The sequence below is a fragment of the Apis mellifera genome, linkage group LG5 (assembly GCF_003254395.2).
Source record: "Apis mellifera strain DH4 linkage group LG5, Amel_HAv3.1, whole genome shotgun sequence".
In the NCBI taxonomy this organism is placed as follows: Eukaryota; Metazoa; Arthropoda; class Insecta; order Hymenoptera; family Apidae; genus Apis; species Apis mellifera.
The window spans coordinates 6,558,895-6,580,122 of NC_037642.1; the positions used below are offsets into that span (position 1 = coordinate 6,558,895).

Here is a 21,228-nt window from a genome sequence, read left to right on the forward strand (position 1 = left end):
AAGAACGAATTCTAAAAGAGTAAAAGAATATTTTTTTTTTTTTTTTTTTAGAAGACGACGAAGGGAACCAAACAATCAGACAAGTTTAAATTTATATCCTCGTTGGTAGGAATGCATAAAACGCACCAAAGAATTTGCCCTAATGAGCGTGGAACGAAGGGGTGTCACTTTAGACGTTTCTCCCTTTTTCTCCATCAAGCATGGACAGCTTTGCTCGAGGGTGTTGTCAGTGGGGCAAATATGTTGACAGGTCATTCAACATCTTTCCACCATTTGGCAGATCCCCGTTGAAGATGCGTGACCGAACTGATGTTGCACCTCGGAATATCCATAGCTAAGATTGGCCTTTCTCTGTACTCATGCGAAAACATTGTGTCCTGGACTAAGAATTTTAACAAGAAAATTATTAATAACAGAGATTAATAACAAGAAGAGAAAAGGAAAAGAGAAAGAGAAACATTTTCTTAATTTAATTCTAATTCCTTTTTCAATTTAAAATTGGAAATAATTCTAATAAGATTGTGTTAAAAAAAAAAAGAAAAATATTAAAAATTTAAAAAAGATTATCTTAAAATTATAACAATGAAGAAAATGTAGAAAATGGAATTAGAATAAAAATTTGAGAAGATTGAAAATGAGTGTTAAGAGTAGGCAACGTTCTTGCCTCTCTGATAATTTTGACATTTGCAAATCGATGCACTTTGCATTTGTTCAGGTCCGAGGGTTCTATGCATAACACGGTTATCCGAAATCCTGGTATATACGAAAATTAATAAATCCATCAATCTGACAGTTGCAAAAGTACCCCCACGGTTGAAATTTCTTGCGCGTGCCTCTTAAATGCGCGCCCAGAAGAGGAACAAAACGTGTGAGCCTCGAAGTTGTAAATATGTTATGTAATTCAAAATTCAAATAACCGTAAATTAAATGAACAAAACATTGCGACAAAGAAGCAACTAACCTTTTAAAAAAAAAAAAAAAAAAAAAAAAAAATATTCGAGGCACACGGTAAAAGAAATTGAGCGGTATCGTCGCAAAAGTTTGTAATGCAATCGTTCAAAAAACAATTATACTACTCTTCGATTATAAATAACATTTCATTCAATTAAGGTAAGATGTGTGCTAATGTTATTCGATGCACATTCGAGAGACATTTTGTCGAAAAATAAATATGAAAGAAGATTTTCCATCGAGGATAATTCTAAAAAAATATAAATAATTATTTAAGAAATAAAAAATTCTATGGAATATGGAATATTTTTAGTTTATTCTTTTATACTGCATACATACATTTTTTGATTTAGCCGTAACTAAGCTGGTGAGCCAGTGATCAAACTCAATTGCGATGCCCCACTGTACCAACAACTTCGTTTGGTATTTAGGAAAGTTCATCGCAGGTTTTACAGGAATGCTTTTCTTCTATGTGGTTTTCCTGAAAGAGAGGTAAATTTTGAACTTCCAGAAGAAAAATCAGGGAAGGATAAATATAATAAAAATACGTTTATACGTTACAGGGAATATACTTGCTTGTGTAGAGCGAGAATGCGAGAATTCTTACGTCGTAAAGGGGAAAAGTGAGTCATGTTGGTCATACGTGCGAGATTTCTCCAGTGATCTTTTTCAATTTTATTTTATATTTCTTTTTCTTCTTTTTTTATATTTATATGATACAATAAATAACAGAATTGTTGCAAGATCCTAAAGAATATCGCGCATCGTATGACCAGCGATATCATGTGCATCGCATAATCATAAGTTCTAATACTTAGTACTAATTCTTGTCCTTTAGACGACCAGGCAGATGCGAATGCAAAGAAGGGTAAGCATGAAACCGTTTTCATTCTTTCAAAAATGGCGAATATTTAAATTTAAATTTAAATTTAAAATTTCATTGTATGCTTTAACAGCAGAGCCCGGATCAAAGTCTATGCTTGTGGCTGTAAGAAACGTTTGGACATGTAAGAACGTATTATTATAGCAATGATATAGGATATTTGATTTTTTTTTTATACTTATGAAAAAAAAAAAAATAAAAAAAATAAAAAAAATAATGTGCGACTTTCAGGGTATACGAAGATCCGGGAATGGTTTTTGGAGAACGACCAACCGATATCGGAGAATGCATTTGCATTAGGAAAAGGCCTTCCTAAAAATGAAAATGGTAATTTCGACTTCCCCAGCAAATCGCTGTAAGTCTTACCATCGTGAATAATTTTCACGATACAACAGCTCAGTGATCTCGTGGTTGCTTCGATTGCAGACGTATCATCATCATCAAATTGGACGTGCTGTCTAACGATGCTCAATCGAAAAACAAAGGTAAACGAAAAATGTGTCGTATGTAATGGGTATTACAATCGTGCTAACAATAAAATTTCTATTCCATACGAATACTTAGCTCCTAGAATCGGCTATCAATGAACGAAGAAAACGAATGGGTAGACAATGCCTTTTTCGCCATTGCAGTGGACTTGTATGCGCTCATAAATTAATGAAAAGAAGAAAAAACAGGCAGCATTGTGTTCATCTACGCGTTTCTCACGATGTTATTTCCGATCATTGGAGGATATACGATAAATCAATGCATAATAATAAAGATAATATTAAAGATGGAAAAGAAAATAGTGTTTCGAATGAAGAAATTATAAACGTGTTACACATGCAGAAAGGGGAAATTTCGAACGAAATTTCTTGTGACACCGAGGAAAAAGAAGGTAAAAAAGATATTTCGGAAAAGGATAAAAGAAATATAGAATTAAAATCGACATTTAATCGCGATATTCCTCGTTTATCTCCTCGAATTCTTGAAGCCAGATGCGAGGAGAATAAAAATTTTGAAAAATCAAATATTTTAAAAGACATTCGTAATGATATAAAATATCCTTTAAAATGCATTAACGAAAATATTTTGGAAAAGAGAAATAGTTCTCATAAAATTAATAAAATCGATACACCGCGAGAATGTTTGAGAAAAACTTCAAATAAAAAATTTTTATCAAATGATCTAAATTTCGGTAAAACCATTATTACAGACAATTGTATGAATTCAATTTTGTATCACGATTTACGAAAAAAATATACTCCTAATATCAAAAATAAATTGTCAAAAGATTATTTGGAAATTGATAAAGTTGTTGAATTCAACTTGTCTTCGGAAATGGAGGACGCAGAAAATATTAACGCGCGTCAAGAGTTAGACGTTGATAAAATCATGAATAACTTTTTGAGCGATGTACAAGTATTTCCCTTCAAACAAAAGCAAAGATGCAATTTAAAACACTCCATAAATAAACATCAATTCTCGAATTCAAGATTACAGAAGAAATACTCATCTCACAGTAATAAAATTGGTTCAAACATGGTTCAACAAAAAACCTTCCCTGCTCTTTGGTATAAAAATACAATGAAACAGAAAAAACTGTCAAAATTTTTTTGTCAAAATTGTAATTGTAACGCAAAGTTAGTTAGGTCATTTTTTTTACAACAATTTGTAAAATAAGTTTGTTGCTATAAAATATATTTTCAATTTTTCAGATCATATAATTATAATGACTCCCGATGGAGTAGCAGGAAACAATTTTTAACGTATCCTAATTCTTCAATTCGATCACAGTACAATATGCCATTTACAAATTTACAATTGCATAGAAATAATAACATGTGTGAATGTCTAAAAATGAAAAAAAAAAATGATTCAATGATAGATCCTAAATTTATATTGTCTCATGAAACTCGTTCGTTTAAATATAAACCACAATCGATGAAATATCGAGAAAAACCGACTATAGTTATCTTCAAAAACAGAACACCTAATCAAAGATCAAAGAATTTAAAGAGTTATAATTCACCGACCACTTCTATCGGAACTATTGAAAGTTCTGTTCATGACAGCTTAGATACGTGTCCATGTTCAATTTATAAGTCACCGCGTTATATGATACCAAATGATCGATATAATAAATACAATACAAAAATAGATCCTCTTCTATTATCTTCATCATCGAAGTCATCATTGTCGAAACGATGTCACTCTTGGTCTATATTATCACAAAACTCTATTTGTCATAGACAAGAACCAATTTCTTCTTCTTGTACGAATGTTCAATTATGGAATAGATTTCCTGAAAACGAGGAGAGAAAGAACATGTATCTTTCCTCGAGCTCATGCTCATGCTCCACATCAACATTGTCAACATTCAAAGATGATTACAGTTTAACAGAAACAGAGACAGAAATGAAACAAATTCAAAGATCAGAAAGGAAGAAACCAAAATTTTGTGCACAAAAGAAGAAGATAATATACATGGATAAACGTCATGTTAGATGGAATATTAAGAATTAACAAAAAAGAAAACAAATGTCTTATGTAAGTAAGCATGATATAAAAATAAAAAGGATTGAGATTGTTGAAGAAATATATTTTAATTATAAGAGTACTTGAAAAAACAAACAATAGAAACTCTATACTTTGATATTATACATTTAAAAAAAAAAAAAAGTCCAATATGGACAAATAATGATATTAATAAAATATCATTTGCTATTATTTAAACTTGCAATCGATAAATACAGAATTCAAGCGTGATGCAGTTAAGCCATAAATTTATCGTGTGACGATGAAACGTAAGCAACAACAGTAACGAGTATACGTAATTGGCAGGTACTAAGTTAGCACTGGATGTGAATAAATTGGATGTGGTGCAAAGGAGTGACGCGTCCCGTTAGACGTTTGGAAAATCTGAAACTCGATTAATATGCGTCGTGTCCGTAGGTGAAGAGTCTATAAGTAGATCTTCTACGGACACAAATGTCAGTCATATTCATATATTATGTTCTGACCTGGTAGACGAAATCTTCCTTTACGCTAACGAGATATCGGTAATAGTTAACATTATACATACATCATGCAATGTCATGATATACATCTTTGCCAAAAATCTCAACTATGATTTACAATTAGTTGATGTGTAAAAAAAAATTAAAAGACTTTTTATGCGCAATTATAAGTTTGTGAATGAAGAATTTTTTTTTTTAGATTCTTAGATGATATAGATGATGCATGTTTTTTCTTTGATAAGTTTGTATATTTTTAACATATTATATAATGTATCATTTTTTATTATTACTTTTTTTTTGATTTTGTAGAAGTTAAATAAAGCTTCCTTTTGTTGTCTTATTGTTGATATTAAATTTATAAGTTGTGAAATTAAAATTAATGATCTTACATCATGCACTAAGTTTTCAGATTAGTAACACGAATTAGTAATAGAAATGATCATTTAAATCAAGAATAATCTCAGAATGAAGATTCTCGTTATCGTATCGATGTCTGTACTTATAAAGTCTTTTTTCCAAAGTTCTCTCATCTTAATCTACTCGAGAATCTCTCTGAATGGCAGGCTTTGTAAAGGAAACGTCGCAGCTGCGTCCCTTTCGCTTCGTATTTTGCATGCATTCCGATGAAATAAAACGAGAACAACAAGGGTGCCGACTTCAACTAAGAACAAATATTTCGAAACGGGATGTTAAATGAGCGAACTGTCTAACTGTCACTCCATCTAGTACCCAGTTTCTTTAGCACTTAACGAAAATATGAGCCAAAATGAATCTATATATTTTCATGTTACAAATATACACGTAACATTTATATGTTAAATTTTCTTTATTGAACACTTAATTCTAAAATTATATTTTGCATTCTTATTTGTTCGCTTTAATTTTAATCAAAACTAGAATCACATTATAATTCGTAAATTTATTATGATATAATTCATTAATTTTATTTATATAGTATCTAAAATACAGATATTTAAAAATTTTATAATATATTATTCTTTATTGAATCAGATACTTAGAGTGAGGAATAATTGCATTTTGTTTAAAACATTCTTCAATCCACTCACTTTTAATAATTGTTAGCATTTGTAATTTATTGCCAATTAAATTTTGAAGTTCAGTACTGATATAATCGTTGTTAATAAAGATATTTGTTACAGAATCATCGATAGTTTCTTTAATAGTTCCAGCCATAAATCGAAATTGAAATTTTGACAAATCTGATGGATCATTGAAATATCCTATAATACCACGAAATAGAGAATAAGGAGATATTTTATTATCAAATAATTCCTGATCTATTTTATTCATTTTTGTATAATCAAATTTAATATTTTGCTCCTGAAATAATATCTTATATAAAATTAAAATCTATTATCTATTTTATTTACTAGAATATTTTATAATAAAATAAAAAAAATGAATATGATACCGTTTTTTCTAATTTTTTAAACGAACGAAGTAAAGTCTCTTCGTTAGCATCTATAGTGTAATGATCGTAATAATCATCATAATATTGTGCTAATCGTTGTCTTGTTGATTCGCGACTGCATATCAAATCCCATGGTAAGAAATCTTGTAAAGATGACCAGTTTTCTTCTTTGGTAACCCGTTTGAACCAATCTAATGTTACTATATCGTATTTTTTATTTATATTATTATTTTGTATAATATTATTTGCTTTTATCTAAAAAAAGTTTCAATATACAAATTATTCGAAGAGTAATAATTATTAGATTAAAATAAACAACAAATAATATTTTTACCGTTTTAACATTACCAATTATAACACAATAATTTTCCTTTAAAGGATTTTGTACAACCTTTGCTCTATGTTGCAAAAGAATTTCTTCAATCCGTTCTTTAGGCAATTCATTATTGCCATTTATTACGCAAATTTCTTTGTCATCAAAAAGTCGGGTAAGTTGAATCGGTGAATCAACAAAAATATTTGGTTTTATTAATGTTTGTTTATTCTTTGTTCTTGAATAATATTTTTTTGTTTTAGGTATTTTGATTTCAGATTCTTCTATATCTTCATAATTTACTTTTCTTTTTGTCAATTTTTGAATTGGGCACGTATCCTAAATATTATTAAATATTAAAAAAAAAAAATAAGTAATTATTTATAAAAAAGTACTTCTTATCGATTTTAATAATCTCGAAAATTAAAATTAAATGATAATAACATATAGGAAAAAATTGTTCAATCATGTTCGATAATATTCGATTACACGAAATAGAAGACTGCCGTTTTGTGAAAAGTAAATTTCTTAATCTTTTGTAAATAATTACCAAAATATATTATTTAGTTGCAAAAATATATAACAAATATATATCATTCAATTATATACCTTAATTAATGATTGCAAATTATTAGTTGTACAAACATTATACCATGGTTTATCAGTTCTAATGTTTGTAACTCTAGGAAATCGTAAACTGTATCCCATTGGATAATCAGAACTTCGTATCATTTCTGTTGCTTTTACAGTTAAGATAATAGAATTTTCAGGACGAATCCATAATTCTGGCGGATCAATCTAGAAAATTGAAAATAATATATTAATATTATAACATAAATATTTTTTTTTAATTAATTCACCTTGGGAGGAATTACATTCGTAGGACGTTGAGTTTCCCACTTATTTTCAAATATTTTCGAGAGTTCTTTCAATGCATTCATAGATAAACCATTGCTAACAGATACTACAGATAAAAATTTTGTAGGATTTTCACCAGAAGTTTTTGGTGATGAAGCTACTCCCATTAAAAAGCTTCTTATTAAACCTATAAATTTTCCATCACCATAATAACCACCCAGTATTATTAAATCTATATCTTGTATCAAATCTTCAGAATACTGAAAAATTATTGTTTATAATAATAAAAAACAATTTTTAATAATGTTAATATTTTATAAATTATTACTTCAGCTTTTATTTTATAGCATCCAGTACCATCTCTTATATTTGGTTTATATTTACTATCACATTTTTTTACTACAATTCCTTCTTCTTTATTTTTAATACTTTCATTAAATATGTTACATAATTCTTCACTTAAAATGAAAATAATTTATGTATAAAATATTTTTTTCATAAATTATTAATAAAAATTAATTATCACCTTTTAGAAATTTTATTAGATTTACATAATAAAAGACAACCTTCCTCTTCTTTAAATATATTTTTTAAAATTTCAAGTCTTTTTTCATAAGGTTCATTATTAATTAATATATCATTATACATAATAATATCAAATGCGACAAAACATGGCTGATAATGACTATTTTCTGACAGTTTTTTAACATCATAATTCATTCCTTTTGAGCCTAATAATTTCTTTTCTTTATGCCAACCCATTAATTCACCATCTAAAATTACTGATTTTACTTCTTGATTTAATAATCGATCAAATACACTACTCATAAAACCTAAAACATAAAATTTTTTATTTTATAATATTATACAAAACCTATATACTCTTGGTACTTTCATAAAAGTATAAATTTCATTTATAATTTATAATATATAATCTATTATATATTTATAATGTATGATTTATAATAAAAAAAATATAATTTATAATATTATAATTATATAATATATAATATAAATATATAATAGAAAATTATAAAACAAATTGCATTATATACCTGAAGAACTAGTTTCCCCAAAACCAGAATAATTCGTAATATCATATCCTTGTCGTGTAAAATATTTATACTTTCCATCTTTCATATGCATTTGAGATCGTTCTCCATCATATTTGCATTGTACAAAATATTGTTCTTTTTCATTAAAAAGTTTCTTTATATTCTCAATCTGACATCGTTCTAATAACATAGGTTTAAAATGAGAAAAAACTTGAATGTCACAATGATATCTTAATTGTGGATCATATAATTTTTCACAAACATGTTGCAAATTAGATGATACATCAAATAATGAATTTGCATCTGGATGAAAAACTAAAAAAAATGTTATTGTCAAATTATATTGTTTTCTTATAAGATTTTTTGTATTAAATAATATATAAGAAAATAAACCTTGCAATATTTTTTTCGACGTAATACCAAGTTTTAAATTTTTTAGGATAATTCGTGTTATCCATTTAAATTCTAATGCATTCGTTTTTTCTAATAAAAATTTAAATATTTCATCCTTTGGTCGATCAGCTTTATTTTTTAACGATATATTATTTAAAAATAAATTAATTTGTTCTAAAGTAAGGTCAGAATTTTCGACTGGTAAACGATTTCGCAAAATATAACAAGCTTTTTCCGCAAAATCATTTTTAGGTTTTTCGCGTCCTGCGATTTTTTTTGCAATTGGAGCTCTAAAAAAAATTTAGTTTTTCATTTAAAATCTATAATAATCTATAATAATAGCACAATATTATTATTAAGAAAAAAATAAATATTAATTAATAATCTTACTTGTATTGTTTAAGATTTTTTGCATCCTTGCTATTTTTTCCCAAACAAAATACACGAATATAAAGATCAGCGAGAGACTTTTGTTTTAAATTATATGCCTCGTGTCTTCGTTCAAGATCCGGTAAAATTAATTTTAATATAGGAAAGAATGAAATATCCTATAAAAAAAGTTTAATAAAATAATTAATTATTTTATTAATATTTATAATCTAATAATATATTATTAATATTAATTATATAATATTAATATAATATTATATATTATTTATATTAATTATATAATAAATATATATAGTTATTATGTATATAGTTATTATATATAAATTTTAATAAAAAAATTCAAATTTACCATATCTGGAAATTCTGTTTTTAATTTGTGACCCATAATACGACATTTTTGAATAAACTGCTCTAAAATATAAGCTTTTTTGGTAATATCACATTCTTTAGAAACTTTCTCCAATTCATCACATAATTTTTTAAATTCAATTTTTCCAGCTAATGTTCTATTCATTTCACTTCTATATAAAAAGAATAAAAATAATTAAAGATTTAAAATATAAATAATTTATATAAAAAATTTTTAAACGAAATGGTAATTATAAAAATTTATAAAAATATTGAAATTTATATAAGATATTATTTATTAAGAATATTTATTTACAATATTATACTTTATATTACAAAAAGTTTTCATATTTTATTCATAATAAATTATAATCATACAAAAATAATAAAATACAAATTAATTTTTTTAAATTAAATTGTAATGTAGTTTTCAAGATACATTCTTGCTAATAAATAATTTTCAGATTCTAAATAAATAAGATGTAGATTAAAGGCAGCTTCTTTTTTTAAATCTAAAAGATATGAATTTTTTTTAACTAAATCTCCAGGATTTTTATTAAGTACTAATTTATAAAAATGTACAGCTGCTGATAATAAACCAATATGATGAAATACACGACCCATATTATAGTATGTTTCTTGTTCACCATCTATGCCACGTAATTGAGAATACTTCTTTATAAAAGCAATAGCTAAAACAGAATAGAATAAATATAAAATTATAATATTTATTAAAATTTTTGTTATTTATTAATGCATGTAAAAAAAAATAAATTACAATTTATTTAATAAATAAATAATATTTATTATAATATTATTATAATATTATTAATTATATAAATATAATTAATAAATAAATATATATTATCAATCACAATTACCTTGAATTACAAGTTGATTTTTTTTAGCAGACCATTTTTGGCATGACATTTGCAATAAAGTTACACTGATTAATAATGCTAATAACGCACTAGGTGCTACTTTAAAAAGAGAAATATAATCATTAAGAGCATATTTATATGTTCCCGAAATAAGACAATTGTTAGCATGCATTATATTTAAATAAGAAAATACATCTTCTCTTCCAAGAAGACGCATTATAAATCTATTATGTCTAGAATCTTCTGCTTTTTGCACAATAATATTTAATAAATTCCAAGAATTTGGTTTTTGATAAACGCGTATTAAATGTCGTACAATATTATATCCATTATAGGAATCATTATTATAAATACACGAGAGTAAACATAGAAACATAATATGAGAATTTCTTTTTCGAAATCTCTTTGATGTTAAAGCAGTAAAACAAATTCTTTGTAGCAAACCATATTTTTTTAATGTACAAGCCAATTTACACATTTGTAAAAGTAAAAGAAATTCTTTTTTTTCACTTAATTCTGTATTATTCAGAAACACTGGTGCATTTTCTTCTTCAAGTTTTTCTCCACGAGATAATCTATGAAGTTGCAATGTTTCTAGACGTTGTCGTACTACAGTTACAATAGTTAATGCATTTAATTCAACTTTGTTTCTTATATTTGCACAATGTCTAGAGAAAAGTAACATTCCAGATTGAAAATATTCATCATATCTTTTTACTTTAAAAAGAAGCAATGTTCTTTGATAAATTACTTGTGGATCTAAAGTATCTGATTCTGGGTCTTGATTAAGGACTTCTATTGCTTTATTATATTGACCTTTTAATTGATATAACTTAGCTAATGCTGTTCTTGCACCTAAATGTTGTGGTGATAATTTTTTAACAACTTCATATGATTTTATTGCTTTTTTTATATCTTTACAACCAACCCAACATTCTGCATGTCGTAACCATACTGCAGCTAAACTATAATTTTCACTATTAACTAAAGGTTCCAATAACATTAAGGCATGTCCAAACTCTTTTTTTCCCATTAAAGCTTCTGCTATGTCTAAAAAAAGATCACCAGAAATTTCTTGATTTTCATATAAATAAAATTTGGGTAGAAGATTTTCAATTAATTTCATTTGATTTAATTCAATAAGTGTTATAAGAAATTTTGCCTTTAAATCGACAACAACATCATCTGGCACACCACAAGATTCTATTTCAAATACATTATCATCTTCTGATTCTTCTTTTTTCTCATTTCCACATTTTTTTGTTATTATATCAGTATTTTGTTCATTATTAGTAATCTTATATTTTACCCAAATATTTGTATATATTGTTAAAATATTTAAACATCTTTTAAATTTTTTTAATGCTATTAATATTTCGGTCATAATATTAACTTCTTCCAAAGTAATGAAATTAGAACATTTTGAAAAAATATTTTCCATTGCTTCTAATGCTTGTTCATTATTATTTTCTTCCATGTATTGTTTAGCTAACATTTTGGCATACTTAATTATGTGTTCTCCATCTTCAGGTTCTAACTGATGAATTAATTTTAGAAAACCTTTTAAATAAGCTCTTTTATCTCCATTACGATCTAAAAGTCGCGCTCGTGTTTCATATAAATTTATATCTTTTGGATTTGCCTGAATTGCTTTGTTATAACATGTTATAGCTTGTTTTATATCTCCACTTTCTAGAGACATATTAGCCAGTCTCACCCATTGATCAGCATCTTTTGGGCTAAGATGTGCTGCTATTAAAGCAAACTGTAATGATTTTTCTGGTTGATCTGTTTCATATATCATTGCTAAAGTATGAAATGGTTCTGGAGCACTTGGTACTTGTCTATAGAAAATTTGGAAAAGTTATATATCTTCATTTATTGTCATTTAAAAATAGTATCTTTATAATTTTAAAAAATACACCTGCCTAATTATTTCCATACATATCTGAGCAGCTAATTCTGTATCTCCTCTAGCATATCTTAAATTTGCTTCACCCATAAGACCTTGTAAAACTGGAGGAAGTGTTCTTTTTTTTCGTTTACAACGTACTTGTCCTGCACTTTGTGATTTTGATACTTTACAATGAACTGTTTTATTTGTTTCTATTTCTTCATTTTCAAAATCATTTCTAAAAATAAGAAGAGAAAGAAAATTTATTTACTTAGATCTTTTATAAGGATATAAAAATCCATATTAGATTACTACCTAGAAAATTCAAACTCTGCAGTTTCTAAATCTATATGTTGATCCATTTTAGAGGAATATTCAGAAAATGTTAACTCTCCATTTAAAAATTGTTTTGTTAATTGATCTTCTTTATCTGCAGTCATTAATATATCTTGATCTTCTACTTCTGTAGTAATATCCATAGCAGAAGTGCTTTGTTTAGAATAAACATCTGTTATAACACTCTGAGGTACATCTTTTATTTCTAGAGCTTTTGCTTCAACAAATTCTGTCATATCAACATTCATGTTATTTAAGGTATTTTCATCTAATTCTTCGATAATTACTGGAGCTATTGTGCTTTTCTTATCAAATGCCATATTTTTTTCTTTCTCTTCTTTCTTAATCAATATTATATACACTAAATACTATTAATTATTTTTTAATAACACCACACAACACTAAAATAAATATAACACTAAAATAAATAATATATCTTTCTATTTTTGAAGATATATTAAATATTGCTAAATAAAATTAATAACATATTTTCATATACATATAACATAATACGAAAATATGAATAATAAGAAATATATCATTCTTTAACAGATTATTATGATATATAAAAATAAATATTTAATATATTTATTATTATTATTTATTTTATAATTTTTGTTTTTTTTTACAAAAAATATTTTAAAAAATATTAATTTCATTTCAATAATATGTTTAAAATTTTCTTACGATTATTTACAGTTATTTAAATTTATAAAATATTTATTTTTTAAATACATTAGATATTAATATTATATAATGTAAATTAATATTGTATATATTAAATATATAAATATTATAAATATATTTATCATATGAAATATGAATATGATATATATATTTATTATAAATATTAATATTATATTATTTAAATATACTATTAAAATACATATTAATAAAATACATATTAATATATATATAAAATACTTATAATATATATATATTATTAAAATTATATATTAATATTCATATATTTATATTATAAATTAAATATTTAGAAAAAATAAATTTATATTAAAGGTTAAGTTATGACATAAACTGTTTACCTTTTATTAAAATTCATGTAAAATAAAGAACATTATATTTCTTGAATAAATATGATTTTATAAATATAAATTCACAATTAATATATTATTTTTTTTATATTATTTATAAAATAATAATTTATATCCTTTTAACATTAACATCACTCTGTAATACGCGTCCCGTAAACAGTATGATAAACTGCATTATGATTTGTTTGTCCGTGTATTGTTCATTGATACAATTTATATACAATAAAGTATATGAGTTGTAATTCAGAGAAGTAAGGGACGTAAAAATATTAAACGAAAATGCATGTTGTGAATACTTTGATCTTTCATTTGAAATGGATTTTTATTTTAAGAACATTGAGGTTATGACATCAAAACAAGGTTTTAACAATAAAGAAACGTCTTATGTCGTTTTTAGATTTCTTTCTTAGATATTAACTAAATAAGAAATTATTACATTATCTTATTATTGTTTAAAATATTAAAAAGAAGTATGATCAGAGAAAATATAATTTAATAAATTATGACTTTCTACTACATGTAAGTTTTATAAAGTAATAATATGCATTAATTTCAATAATCATAATTATTTTTATAATTATTTTATAAATAAAGTTTAAATTATTTCAATTTTTAATATAATATTTAAATATAAATAAAAATGTAAATTTTTTATTAAAATTGAAAAAATATTTTCTTTATTATATTATTTATAATATTAATTTTAGTACAAATGTTTAATGTTTATTATAAATAAATCATTTTAAAATATATATATTTATTTTCTTATTTAATAATTACATAATATATGACATTAATTTTCTCACATATTTTTCAGCTGATAATAATAGTATGAAGCCACACACATGTTGGCTATATATCCCTTTATTATTACTATTTAATATTGTGATTGAATCACCCTATAATCAAGTGCACTGTTCATTAAAAAACAACAATTCTTTAAACTCTAAACTCAATAATATAGCTAAATTACCATATCATGGTAATAGTCCTGAAATAAAAGTTCATTTTGCTAGCAGAATTGTTGAAAATGAATATATTGTTGCATTTAAAGGCTATTATAAACCACATACACGTGAAAATTATATAAAAGCTGCATTAAATTCATCTGGTATTCATAATTGGAAAATTTTATTTCGTAACAACTTAGCTAGCAATTATCCAAGTGATTTTGATGTTGTTCTCTTGGAAGAAACAGACAGACATAATGGTCTTGATGCTTTAACTGATCATCCTCTTATTAGGAGAGTAACTCCCCAAAGACTTGTAAAAAGAAGTTTAAAATTTGTCAATGCATCAGAAGATGCAGAATTTCTAGAATATAAAAATTTCAAAAGAAAAATTAACAATTATGTAAGCTTTTATATTAAATATTTTAATTTTTATATGACTAATATTTTAATATAATCAAGAACATTGCAAGTTTATTTATCATAACTTATATTTCAGAACAATCAGTTCTGGCAATCAAATAATCGACATACATCACGTAGATTATTAAGAGCTATACCAAGACAAATTACAAGTATACTTCAAGCTGATGCTCTATGGGGCATGGGTGTTACTGGAAATGGAGTAAAAGTGAATAATTTTATCTGAAATATATATACTATTAATGACATTTAAAAAAGAAATAATATTACTTACATAATACAATTATTGTTAGGTAGCAATATTTGATACAGGATTAGCAGCTAGTCATCCACACTTTAAAAAAATTAAAGAACGTTCAAATTGGACAAATGAAAAAACATTAGAAGATGGTTTAGGTCATGGTACATTTGTAGCTGGAGTTATTGCATCATCTTGTATAGATTGTCTTGGTTTTGCACCAGATGCTGAACTTCACATTTTTCGTGTTTTTACTAATACTCAAGTATGTTTATCATATATTTAATATGTATATTTATTTTTTGCTTAACTGCTTTATTTTTCTACTTTTCCTAGGTATCATATACATCATGGTTTTTGGATGCATTCAATTATGCTATACTTACAAAAGTTACAGTATTGAATCTTAGTATTGGAGGACCAGATTTTATGGATCATCCATTTGTCGATAAAGTATGGGAATTAACAGCAAATGGTGTAATTATGGTTTCTGCAATTGGTAATGATGGACCTTTATATGGGTAAAAAATCAAATATTCTTTTTATATTTATTTCTTTTAATTTTAAAATATATAAATAAATTTAATTTTATTTAATATAGCACTTTAAACAATCCTGCTGATCAAATGGATGTTATTGGAGTAGGTGGAATTAATTGGGAAGATCAAATAGCAAGGTTTTCGTCGCGTGGTATGACAACATGGGAATTACCATCTGGATATGGAAGAGTAAAACCTGATTTGGTTACATATGGTTCAGGAGTACGAGGTTCTGCATTACAAACAGGTTGTAGAACTTTATCAGGAACTTCTGTTGCTAGTCCTGTTGTTGCTGGAGCTGTAGCACTTTTAGCCAGTGGGTTTGTACAACCAGATGGATCTCAATCTATTAAACAAAGAGTAATTATATGTCAACATATTTTCTTATATATTTATCTTTTTTATATAATTAAAATTTTTTAAATTCATATTAACAAATTAAACAATAATTTAAAAAAATTATTGTTTAAGATAACACCAGCAAGTATGAAACAAGCATTACTTAATTCTGCGCGTCGTTTATCTGGAGTTGGTATGTTTGAACAAGGTGCTGGAAAGTTAGATCTTTTACGAGCATTTCATTTTCTACGTTCATATACACCAATTGCTACACTTAGTCCAAGGTAATTGTTTTTTTGATATTATATTAATATATTTTTTAGTATTAATTACAATTTACATACAATATATACAATGCATATAATGCAATATAATGCATAAACCATGATATATTATTAGTTATATAGATCTAACTGAATGTCAATATATGTGGCCATACTGTACGCAAGCTGTATATCATACTGGTATGCCTACGATTGTAAATATAACTATAATAAATGGTTTGGGAGTATCTGGACATGTAACAGAATTTATATGGCATCCGTATACTGGCAATGGTAATGGTGAGCGAATTGATGTATCAGTAACTCATAGTGATGTTCTTTGGCCATGGTCTGGATGGTTAGCAGTTGCTATAACAGTTCCACCATCTGCCCGTGGTTGGCAAGGCATAGCACAAGGTTTAAATTATTTTATTTGTTTTCATTTATATTTTCATTGTATTAGAAAATATATTTTATAAAAATATTTTATAATAAAATTCAATATTATATATAGGTCATATATCTGTTACAATTGAATCACCACCAAGTGATGGAGAAGAAAAAGTAAGACAGTCTAAGATAGAATTACCTTTAAAAGCAAAAGTTATTCCTACACCTCCACGTCAGTAAGTAGAAATATAAAATTATATTTAATTGTACTATAAAACTCTATGATATAATACTAAATAATATTTTCTTAATAGTAAACGTATTCTATGGGATCAATTTCATAATTTACGTTATCCTCCGGGTTATTTTCCACGAGACGATTTACGTGCAAAAAATGATCCACTTGATTGGAATGGTGATCATATTCATACAAACTTTAAAGATATGTATCAACATTTACGTAATGCTGGTTATTATCTAGAGGTACTTGGTGCTCCATTCACATGTTTTAATGCCAAAAATTATGGTACCTTACTTATTGTTGATAGTGAAGAAGAATTTTTTCCTGAAGAGGTAATTATATAATAAAAATAATATCATATGTGTTATAGTGAAGTATTTTTCAGGTAGCTAAATTAAGGAGAGATGTAGAAGAAGAAGGTCTCTCTGTAGTCATATTTGCAGATTGGTATAACGTCACTGTTATGAGAAAAGTTAAATTTTATGATGAAAATACTCGGCAGTGGTGGATACCAGATACAGGAGGTGCAAATGTACCAGCTTTAAACGATTTACTATATTCTAATTGGGGGATTGCATTTAGCGATCAAGTACGTAATGGCCAATTTACTCTTGGTCAACATCCACCTGTTATTTTTGCTTCTGGTACTACAATTACTCGGTATATAATTTAAAATATAATATAGTATAAAATGTAAATTATAATTATTTAAATTTCTTTTTTTGTCTAAAAATATATTTTTTATCAAGATTTCCGAAGGATGGAGTTATTCTTTATGCAGAATTACATGACCAAGGACAAGAGCTTTTACTTGAATCAGAATCAAAATCTACAATGGCAGTGCCAATTCTTGGACTTCTTCAAACTAATGGTCATATGAATATGAAGGAAATATATAATGATAATTATAGTAACAATATAATAGCTGAAAAAAAAAATGTGGAAAAAAATAATATAAAAGATCAAGCTAATATTGTACCAGGTAGAATTGTAGTATATGGAGATTCAAATTGTATTGATGACAGTCATTTACAAAAACGTATGTTTTTATAAAATCTTGAATTTATATAATAATTGTATTAATATTATTCTTCAATGTAAATAATAAAATTTTATTTTTTAGCTTGTTTTTGGATGCTTGATGCTATATTGGAATATACAACAACGGGACATATCGCAACTGTTTTTACAGATGAAAGTCAAACTAAGGCAAAAATTCTTGAAAAATCTAGTATTTTAGACAGTAATGAATTACCTCAACGTATGGAAGGAAGTTATTTAAAACGTCATAGTAAAGTGTTACTGTCTGAAAATACTAATGCTGGTCATATTAGACCACTTCCATCTTGTCCTATTATTATTCCTGTTATTCCAAAACCTTTAAATGAATCTGTGCCTATGTAAGTTATTAATAAATTTTATTAAATGTTATTCAACAAATAAAATATTATCTATAATTTTAATTCCATTCCAGAAATCTCTATAAACCTCAAAAATTATTATCTGTTGGAGATACAATAATTGCAATAAATCCAGTTTTACAAGATTCAAGTCCATTATGGCTTAGAAGACGCGTTGGTGGTGCAAATATTCCTACATTACATCACGCGGAACGAAATAATATTGATGAATTAAAACAAAATGATCAAGATAACAGTGTAACATTTACACGTAAGTGGAATTACATGGCAGGAATAATAATTATAGGAAGTATTTTTTTCTACTTATTAAATCGGTGGAATTGTTTAATAACAAAACGGCATTCTCGAAGAAAACGAACAGTCGGTAGATTACGCAGAGTTATTCAAACAATTTCTCTACGCAGAGTGCCTCAAATGTGACTGTATTTGACAAATCTATAATTAATACAAGATAATATTCAATTATCTGTCGTAAACGCTTAAAAAAATATAACAAACTATATTATGTGCCTTTAAATATATAATATTCAATATAAATTTAAAAATTATAGAAATTATTTTGATAAATTTTATGTTGTTGATTAATTTCAAATAACACAAATTTTTGTTAATATATGAATGCAAAATGCAATATTACTTATTATTAATTTTATTAATTATATAAATGAAAAATAAATTACGATTAAAATACAAACTTATTACAAATAAAAATATATGTGTAATAAAATATATTAGTAAAATATACAAAACAGATATAAATTTGCACTATAAATTAAGGAAATATTATTTTAGATTCAATATTGATAATATTTTATACATGTATTTTTTCAAATATTTTAATATTTTAATTAATAGAACACTCATTTACTTTAGGTAACAAATATATATACAAAAAGTATATTATTAATTATTATTAATTTATAATTGTAATAATTATTAGATTTTTGTATAATGATATCATTATCCATTTTTGTTACAAACAAGTAGTGATACAATATTATTAGTCTAACAATATTACTACTTTGTAATATAGATTACAAAAAAATCCATACAAATAAAATCGTTTTTTATACATACATAAAATTATTTATTTAATGATGAAAACATTTATGTGTACAAGATGTTTATTATTATTTTTACATATAATATTTGTATGCATAATTATTTTTAGAATATTTATTATATTTGAAATATTTTAATTGTAAAATGGGTTATATGTAATCCAATGTGCCCTATCTTGTTCTGCTGCAGATTTGTGGGTAGTGAAAATGCTTTTGAAAACTTCTGATGCTTTAGGATCTTTAGCAACACTATAATTTTCTTTAACTTTTTTATATGCTGGATCTTCAGCTTCTGTTCTATTAGTAATCTTAGAAGTAGAACTTTTATCTTCCTTTTTAATTTTTTTCTTTGGTATTTCTTCTTGTTTAATATCTAATATTTGATTATCTTCATTATATTTCTGTTTCTTAGATTTTTTCTTAGCTATTTTTCGTAGTATCATATTCTTTTCCATCAACTTAAGATCATTACCTTCTGCATTTATGATAACAATATCTTCTTCAGTAAAAGGTTGTTGACATTGATGACATATCTAAAAAACATGATATAAAATATAAAAATCACTATATGTTAGATATTTTCTTTTCCTTATAATATTTCTTAGACATTTTATTTATTTTTTTAATTCTTTTAATAAATTGCTTACCTTACTTTTGACTTCTTTAAGTGCTCTTTCACTCATTACACAACCACATGACCATAAAAAGCAAAATTTGTATTTACCATTCATTTCTAGTCCAATAAGTGGACAAATATATGGACTTTTTCCTTCATCTGCGTAACAATCTCCTTTTTTTGCTTTATTACCATCAAATGCTGGATTCGGTGTCAAATTTAAGTTTTTTATATCTTTTAAGGTTTTAATGTGTTGTGCTGATTCTGGAAGTGTACTTCGATCAAGGAGACCTTCTAATACAGATTCTTTACTATAAAGATGACCTAAACCACAGCCAACTACTGGTGGTTGTAATGGTAATTGTTTAATTGTGCAATGTCTCCATTTAAATGCTAATTCTGCTTCTTTATCTTTCTACAAATAATTGTAATAGTATATTACTTTGTATAGAAAGACCAATATTTATAAATAATATATAAAAATACATAATCTAAATAGAAAATAACCTGTTCTGGTTTTTTCTTAACTCTTACTAGTTCATCTCTTCGAGGAATAGTTCCACCATCACAACCCATGATATATTATAAAATGAAATTGAAAAATTAATTACTAATAACTTATTCAAGTTTAACAAAATGTATATTAAATATTATTGATTATACAGAATATAACATTAATAATAATAAATAAAGATACGTAATATAATTCAATGCTACCAACTTATTGTATATGATGAATATAATTTTATAATAATTTTATTATCTTTGAAAAAAACAAATTTTTAATATTTAATTTTTATTATATATAATCCATATAAAAAGATATTTAAAAAAAATTAATATAAACTTAATATTTTAATTAAAATTTATATGTAAAATATTTGAATTGAATGATTTTAGTATTGGTAACAATACTGATCTTGTGAACTGTTCCAAATCAGCTGATATTCCCTTTGGTT

At 25.4% G+C, this 21,228-nt stretch overlaps 5 protein-coding genes across 7 annotated transcripts; 2 read left to right on the plus strand and 3 right to left on the minus strand.

Annotated features, from left to right (window-relative positions):
- Positions 1-99: 99 nt before the first annotated feature.
- LOC726551 (DNA ligase 4) lies at positions 100-13,831 on the minus strand. Of its 3 annotated transcripts, XR_003304751.1 has the most exons (13): positions 13,780-13,831; positions 9,627-9,798; positions 9,278-9,435; positions 8,888-9,177; positions 8,495-8,809; positions 7,966-8,272; positions 7,768-7,897; positions 7,442-7,699; positions 7,191-7,379; positions 6,603-6,920; positions 6,269-6,523; positions 1,291-1,432; positions 100-382 (listed from the first exon to the last, which is right to left on the minus strand). XR_003304751.1 is itself a non-coding variant. In XM_026441037.1 (12 exons), exons 1-12 carry the CDS (start codon positions 13,794-13,796, stop codon positions 1,379-1,381), a joined length of 2,463 nt encoding a protein of 820 aa, XP_026296822.1. In that variant the 5' UTR covers positions 13,797-13,831; the 3' UTR covers positions 1,249-1,378. The 3 variants fall into 3 exon arrangements, 2 of the variants coding, with proteins under 2 accessions (XP_026296822.1, XP_026296821.1); XM_026441037.1 differs by lacking the exon at positions 100-382 and having other exon boundaries at positions 1,249-1,432; XM_026441036.1 differs by lacking the exons at positions 100-382; positions 1,291-1,432 and adding an exon at positions 5,773-6,177.
- LOC113218807 lies at positions 1,440-4,978 on the plus strand. The gene is made up of 5 exons (XM_026441038.1): positions 1,440-1,958; positions 2,066-2,161; positions 2,261-2,319; positions 2,399-3,459; positions 3,535-4,978. The coding sequence occupies exons 1-5, from the start codon at positions 1,802-1,804 to the stop codon at positions 4,340-4,342; spliced, it is 2,181 nt and encodes a 726-aa protein (XP_026296823.1). The 5' UTR covers positions 1,440-1,801; the 3' UTR covers positions 4,343-4,978.
- On the minus strand, positions 10,005-13,137 carry LOC726568 (general transcription factor 3C polypeptide 3). The gene is made up of 4 exons (XM_006562097.3): positions 12,716-13,137; positions 12,435-12,638; positions 10,507-12,350; positions 10,005-10,317 (listed from the first exon to the last, which is right to left on the minus strand). Exons 1-4 carry the CDS (start codon positions 13,054-13,056, stop codon positions 10,037-10,039), a joined length of 2,670 nt encoding a protein of 889 aa, XP_006562160.1. The 5' UTR covers positions 13,057-13,137; the 3' UTR covers positions 10,005-10,036.
- A 419-nt stretch (positions 13,832-14,250) lies between the features above and the next one.
- On the plus strand, positions 14,251-19,119 carry LOC412293 (membrane-bound transcription factor site-1 protease). The gene is made up of 14 exons (XM_006562093.3): positions 14,251-14,307; positions 14,606-15,141; positions 15,238-15,369; positions 15,455-15,664; positions 15,736-15,920; positions 16,001-16,298; positions 16,410-16,561; positions 16,677-16,957; positions 17,055-17,166; positions 17,245-17,503; positions 17,557-17,831; positions 17,921-18,210; positions 18,295-18,571; positions 18,646-19,119. The coding sequence occupies exons 2-14, from the start codon at positions 14,620-14,622 to the stop codon at positions 19,010-19,012; spliced, it is 3,360 nt and encodes a 1,119-aa protein (XP_006562156.1). The 5' UTR covers positions 14,251-14,307; positions 14,606-14,619; the 3' UTR covers positions 19,013-19,119.
- A 637-nt stretch (positions 19,120-19,756) lies between these two features.
- On the minus strand, positions 19,757-21,193 carry LOC409254 (protein RTF2 homolog). Its single transcript, XM_006562094.2, has 3 exons — positions 20,777-21,193; positions 20,301-20,684; positions 19,757-20,186 (listed from the first exon to the last, which is right to left on the minus strand). Exons 1-3 carry the CDS (start codon positions 20,843-20,845, stop codon positions 19,788-19,790), a joined length of 852 nt encoding a protein of 283 aa, XP_006562157.1. The 5' UTR covers positions 20,846-21,193; the 3' UTR covers positions 19,757-19,787.
- Positions 21,194-21,228: the final 35 nt, after the last annotated feature.

What these genes read in the sequence shown, in the direction of transcription:
- LOC412293 (XM_006562093.3), top strand. Translation starts at nt 14,620, where the DNA reads ATGAAGCCACACACATGTTGGCTATATATCCCTTTATTATTACTATTT. An exon ending in TTACTGGAAATGGAGTAAAA is followed by an intron (nt 15,370 to 15,454) that starts GTGAATAATTTT and finishes AATTATTGTTAG; the next exon opens with GTAGCAATATTTGATACAGG. An exon ending in ATTCCTACACCTCCACGTCA is followed by an intron (nt 17,167 to 17,244) that starts GTAAGTAGAAAT and finishes TTTTCTTAATAG; the next exon opens with TAAACGTATTCTATGGGATC.
- LOC726568 (XM_006562097.3), bottom strand. Translation starts at nt 13,056, where the DNA reads ATGGCATTTGATAAGAAAAGCACAATAGCTCCAGTAATTATCGAAGAA. An exon ending in GCAGAGTTTGAATTTTCTAG is followed by an intron (nt 12,639 to 12,715) that starts GTAGTAATCTAA and finishes TCTTATTTTTAG; the next exon opens with AAATGATTTTGAAAATGAAG. An exon ending in ATATGTATGGAAATAATTAG is followed by an intron (nt 12,351 to 12,434) that starts GCAGGTGTATTT and finishes AATTTTCTATAG; the next exon opens with ACAAGTACCAAGTGCTCCAG.
- LOC409254 (XM_006562094.2), bottom strand. Translation starts at nt 20,845, where the DNA reads ATGGGTTGTGATGGTGGAACTATTCCTCGAAGAGATGAACTAGTAAGA. An exon ending in TTAAGAAAAAACCAGAACAG is followed by an intron (nt 20,685 to 20,776) that starts GTTATTTTCTAT and finishes AATTATTTGTAG; the next exon opens with AAAGATAAAGAAGCAGAATT. An exon ending in TTAAAGAAGTCAAAAGTAAG is followed by an intron (nt 20,187 to 20,300) that starts GTAAGCAATTTA and finishes CATGTTTTTTAG; the next exon opens with ATATGTCATCAATGTCAACA.
- LOC113218807 (XM_026441038.1), top strand. Translation starts at nt 1,802, where the DNA reads ATGCGAATGCAAAGAAGGGTAAGCATGAAACCGTTTTCATTCTTTCAA. An exon ending in TGCTCAATCGAAAAACAAAG is followed by an intron (nt 2,320 to 2,398) that starts GTAAACGAAAAA and finishes ACGAATACTTAG; the next exon opens with CTCCTAGAATCGGCTATCAA. An exon ending in AATTGTAATTGTAACGCAAA is followed by an intron (nt 3,460 to 3,534) that starts GTTAGTTAGGTC and finishes TCAATTTTTCAG; the next exon opens with ATCATATAATTATAATGACT.
- LOC726551 (XM_026441036.1), bottom strand. An exon ending in AAAAATCTTAAACAATACAA is followed by an intron (nt 9,178 to 9,277) that starts GTAAGATTATTA and finishes AATTTTTTTTAG; the next exon opens with AGCTCCAATTGCAAAAAAAA. An exon ending in TAATTGGTAATGTTAAAACG is followed by an intron (nt 6,524 to 6,602) that starts GTAAAAATATTA and finishes AACTTTTTTTAG; the next exon opens with ATAAAAGCAAATAATATTAT.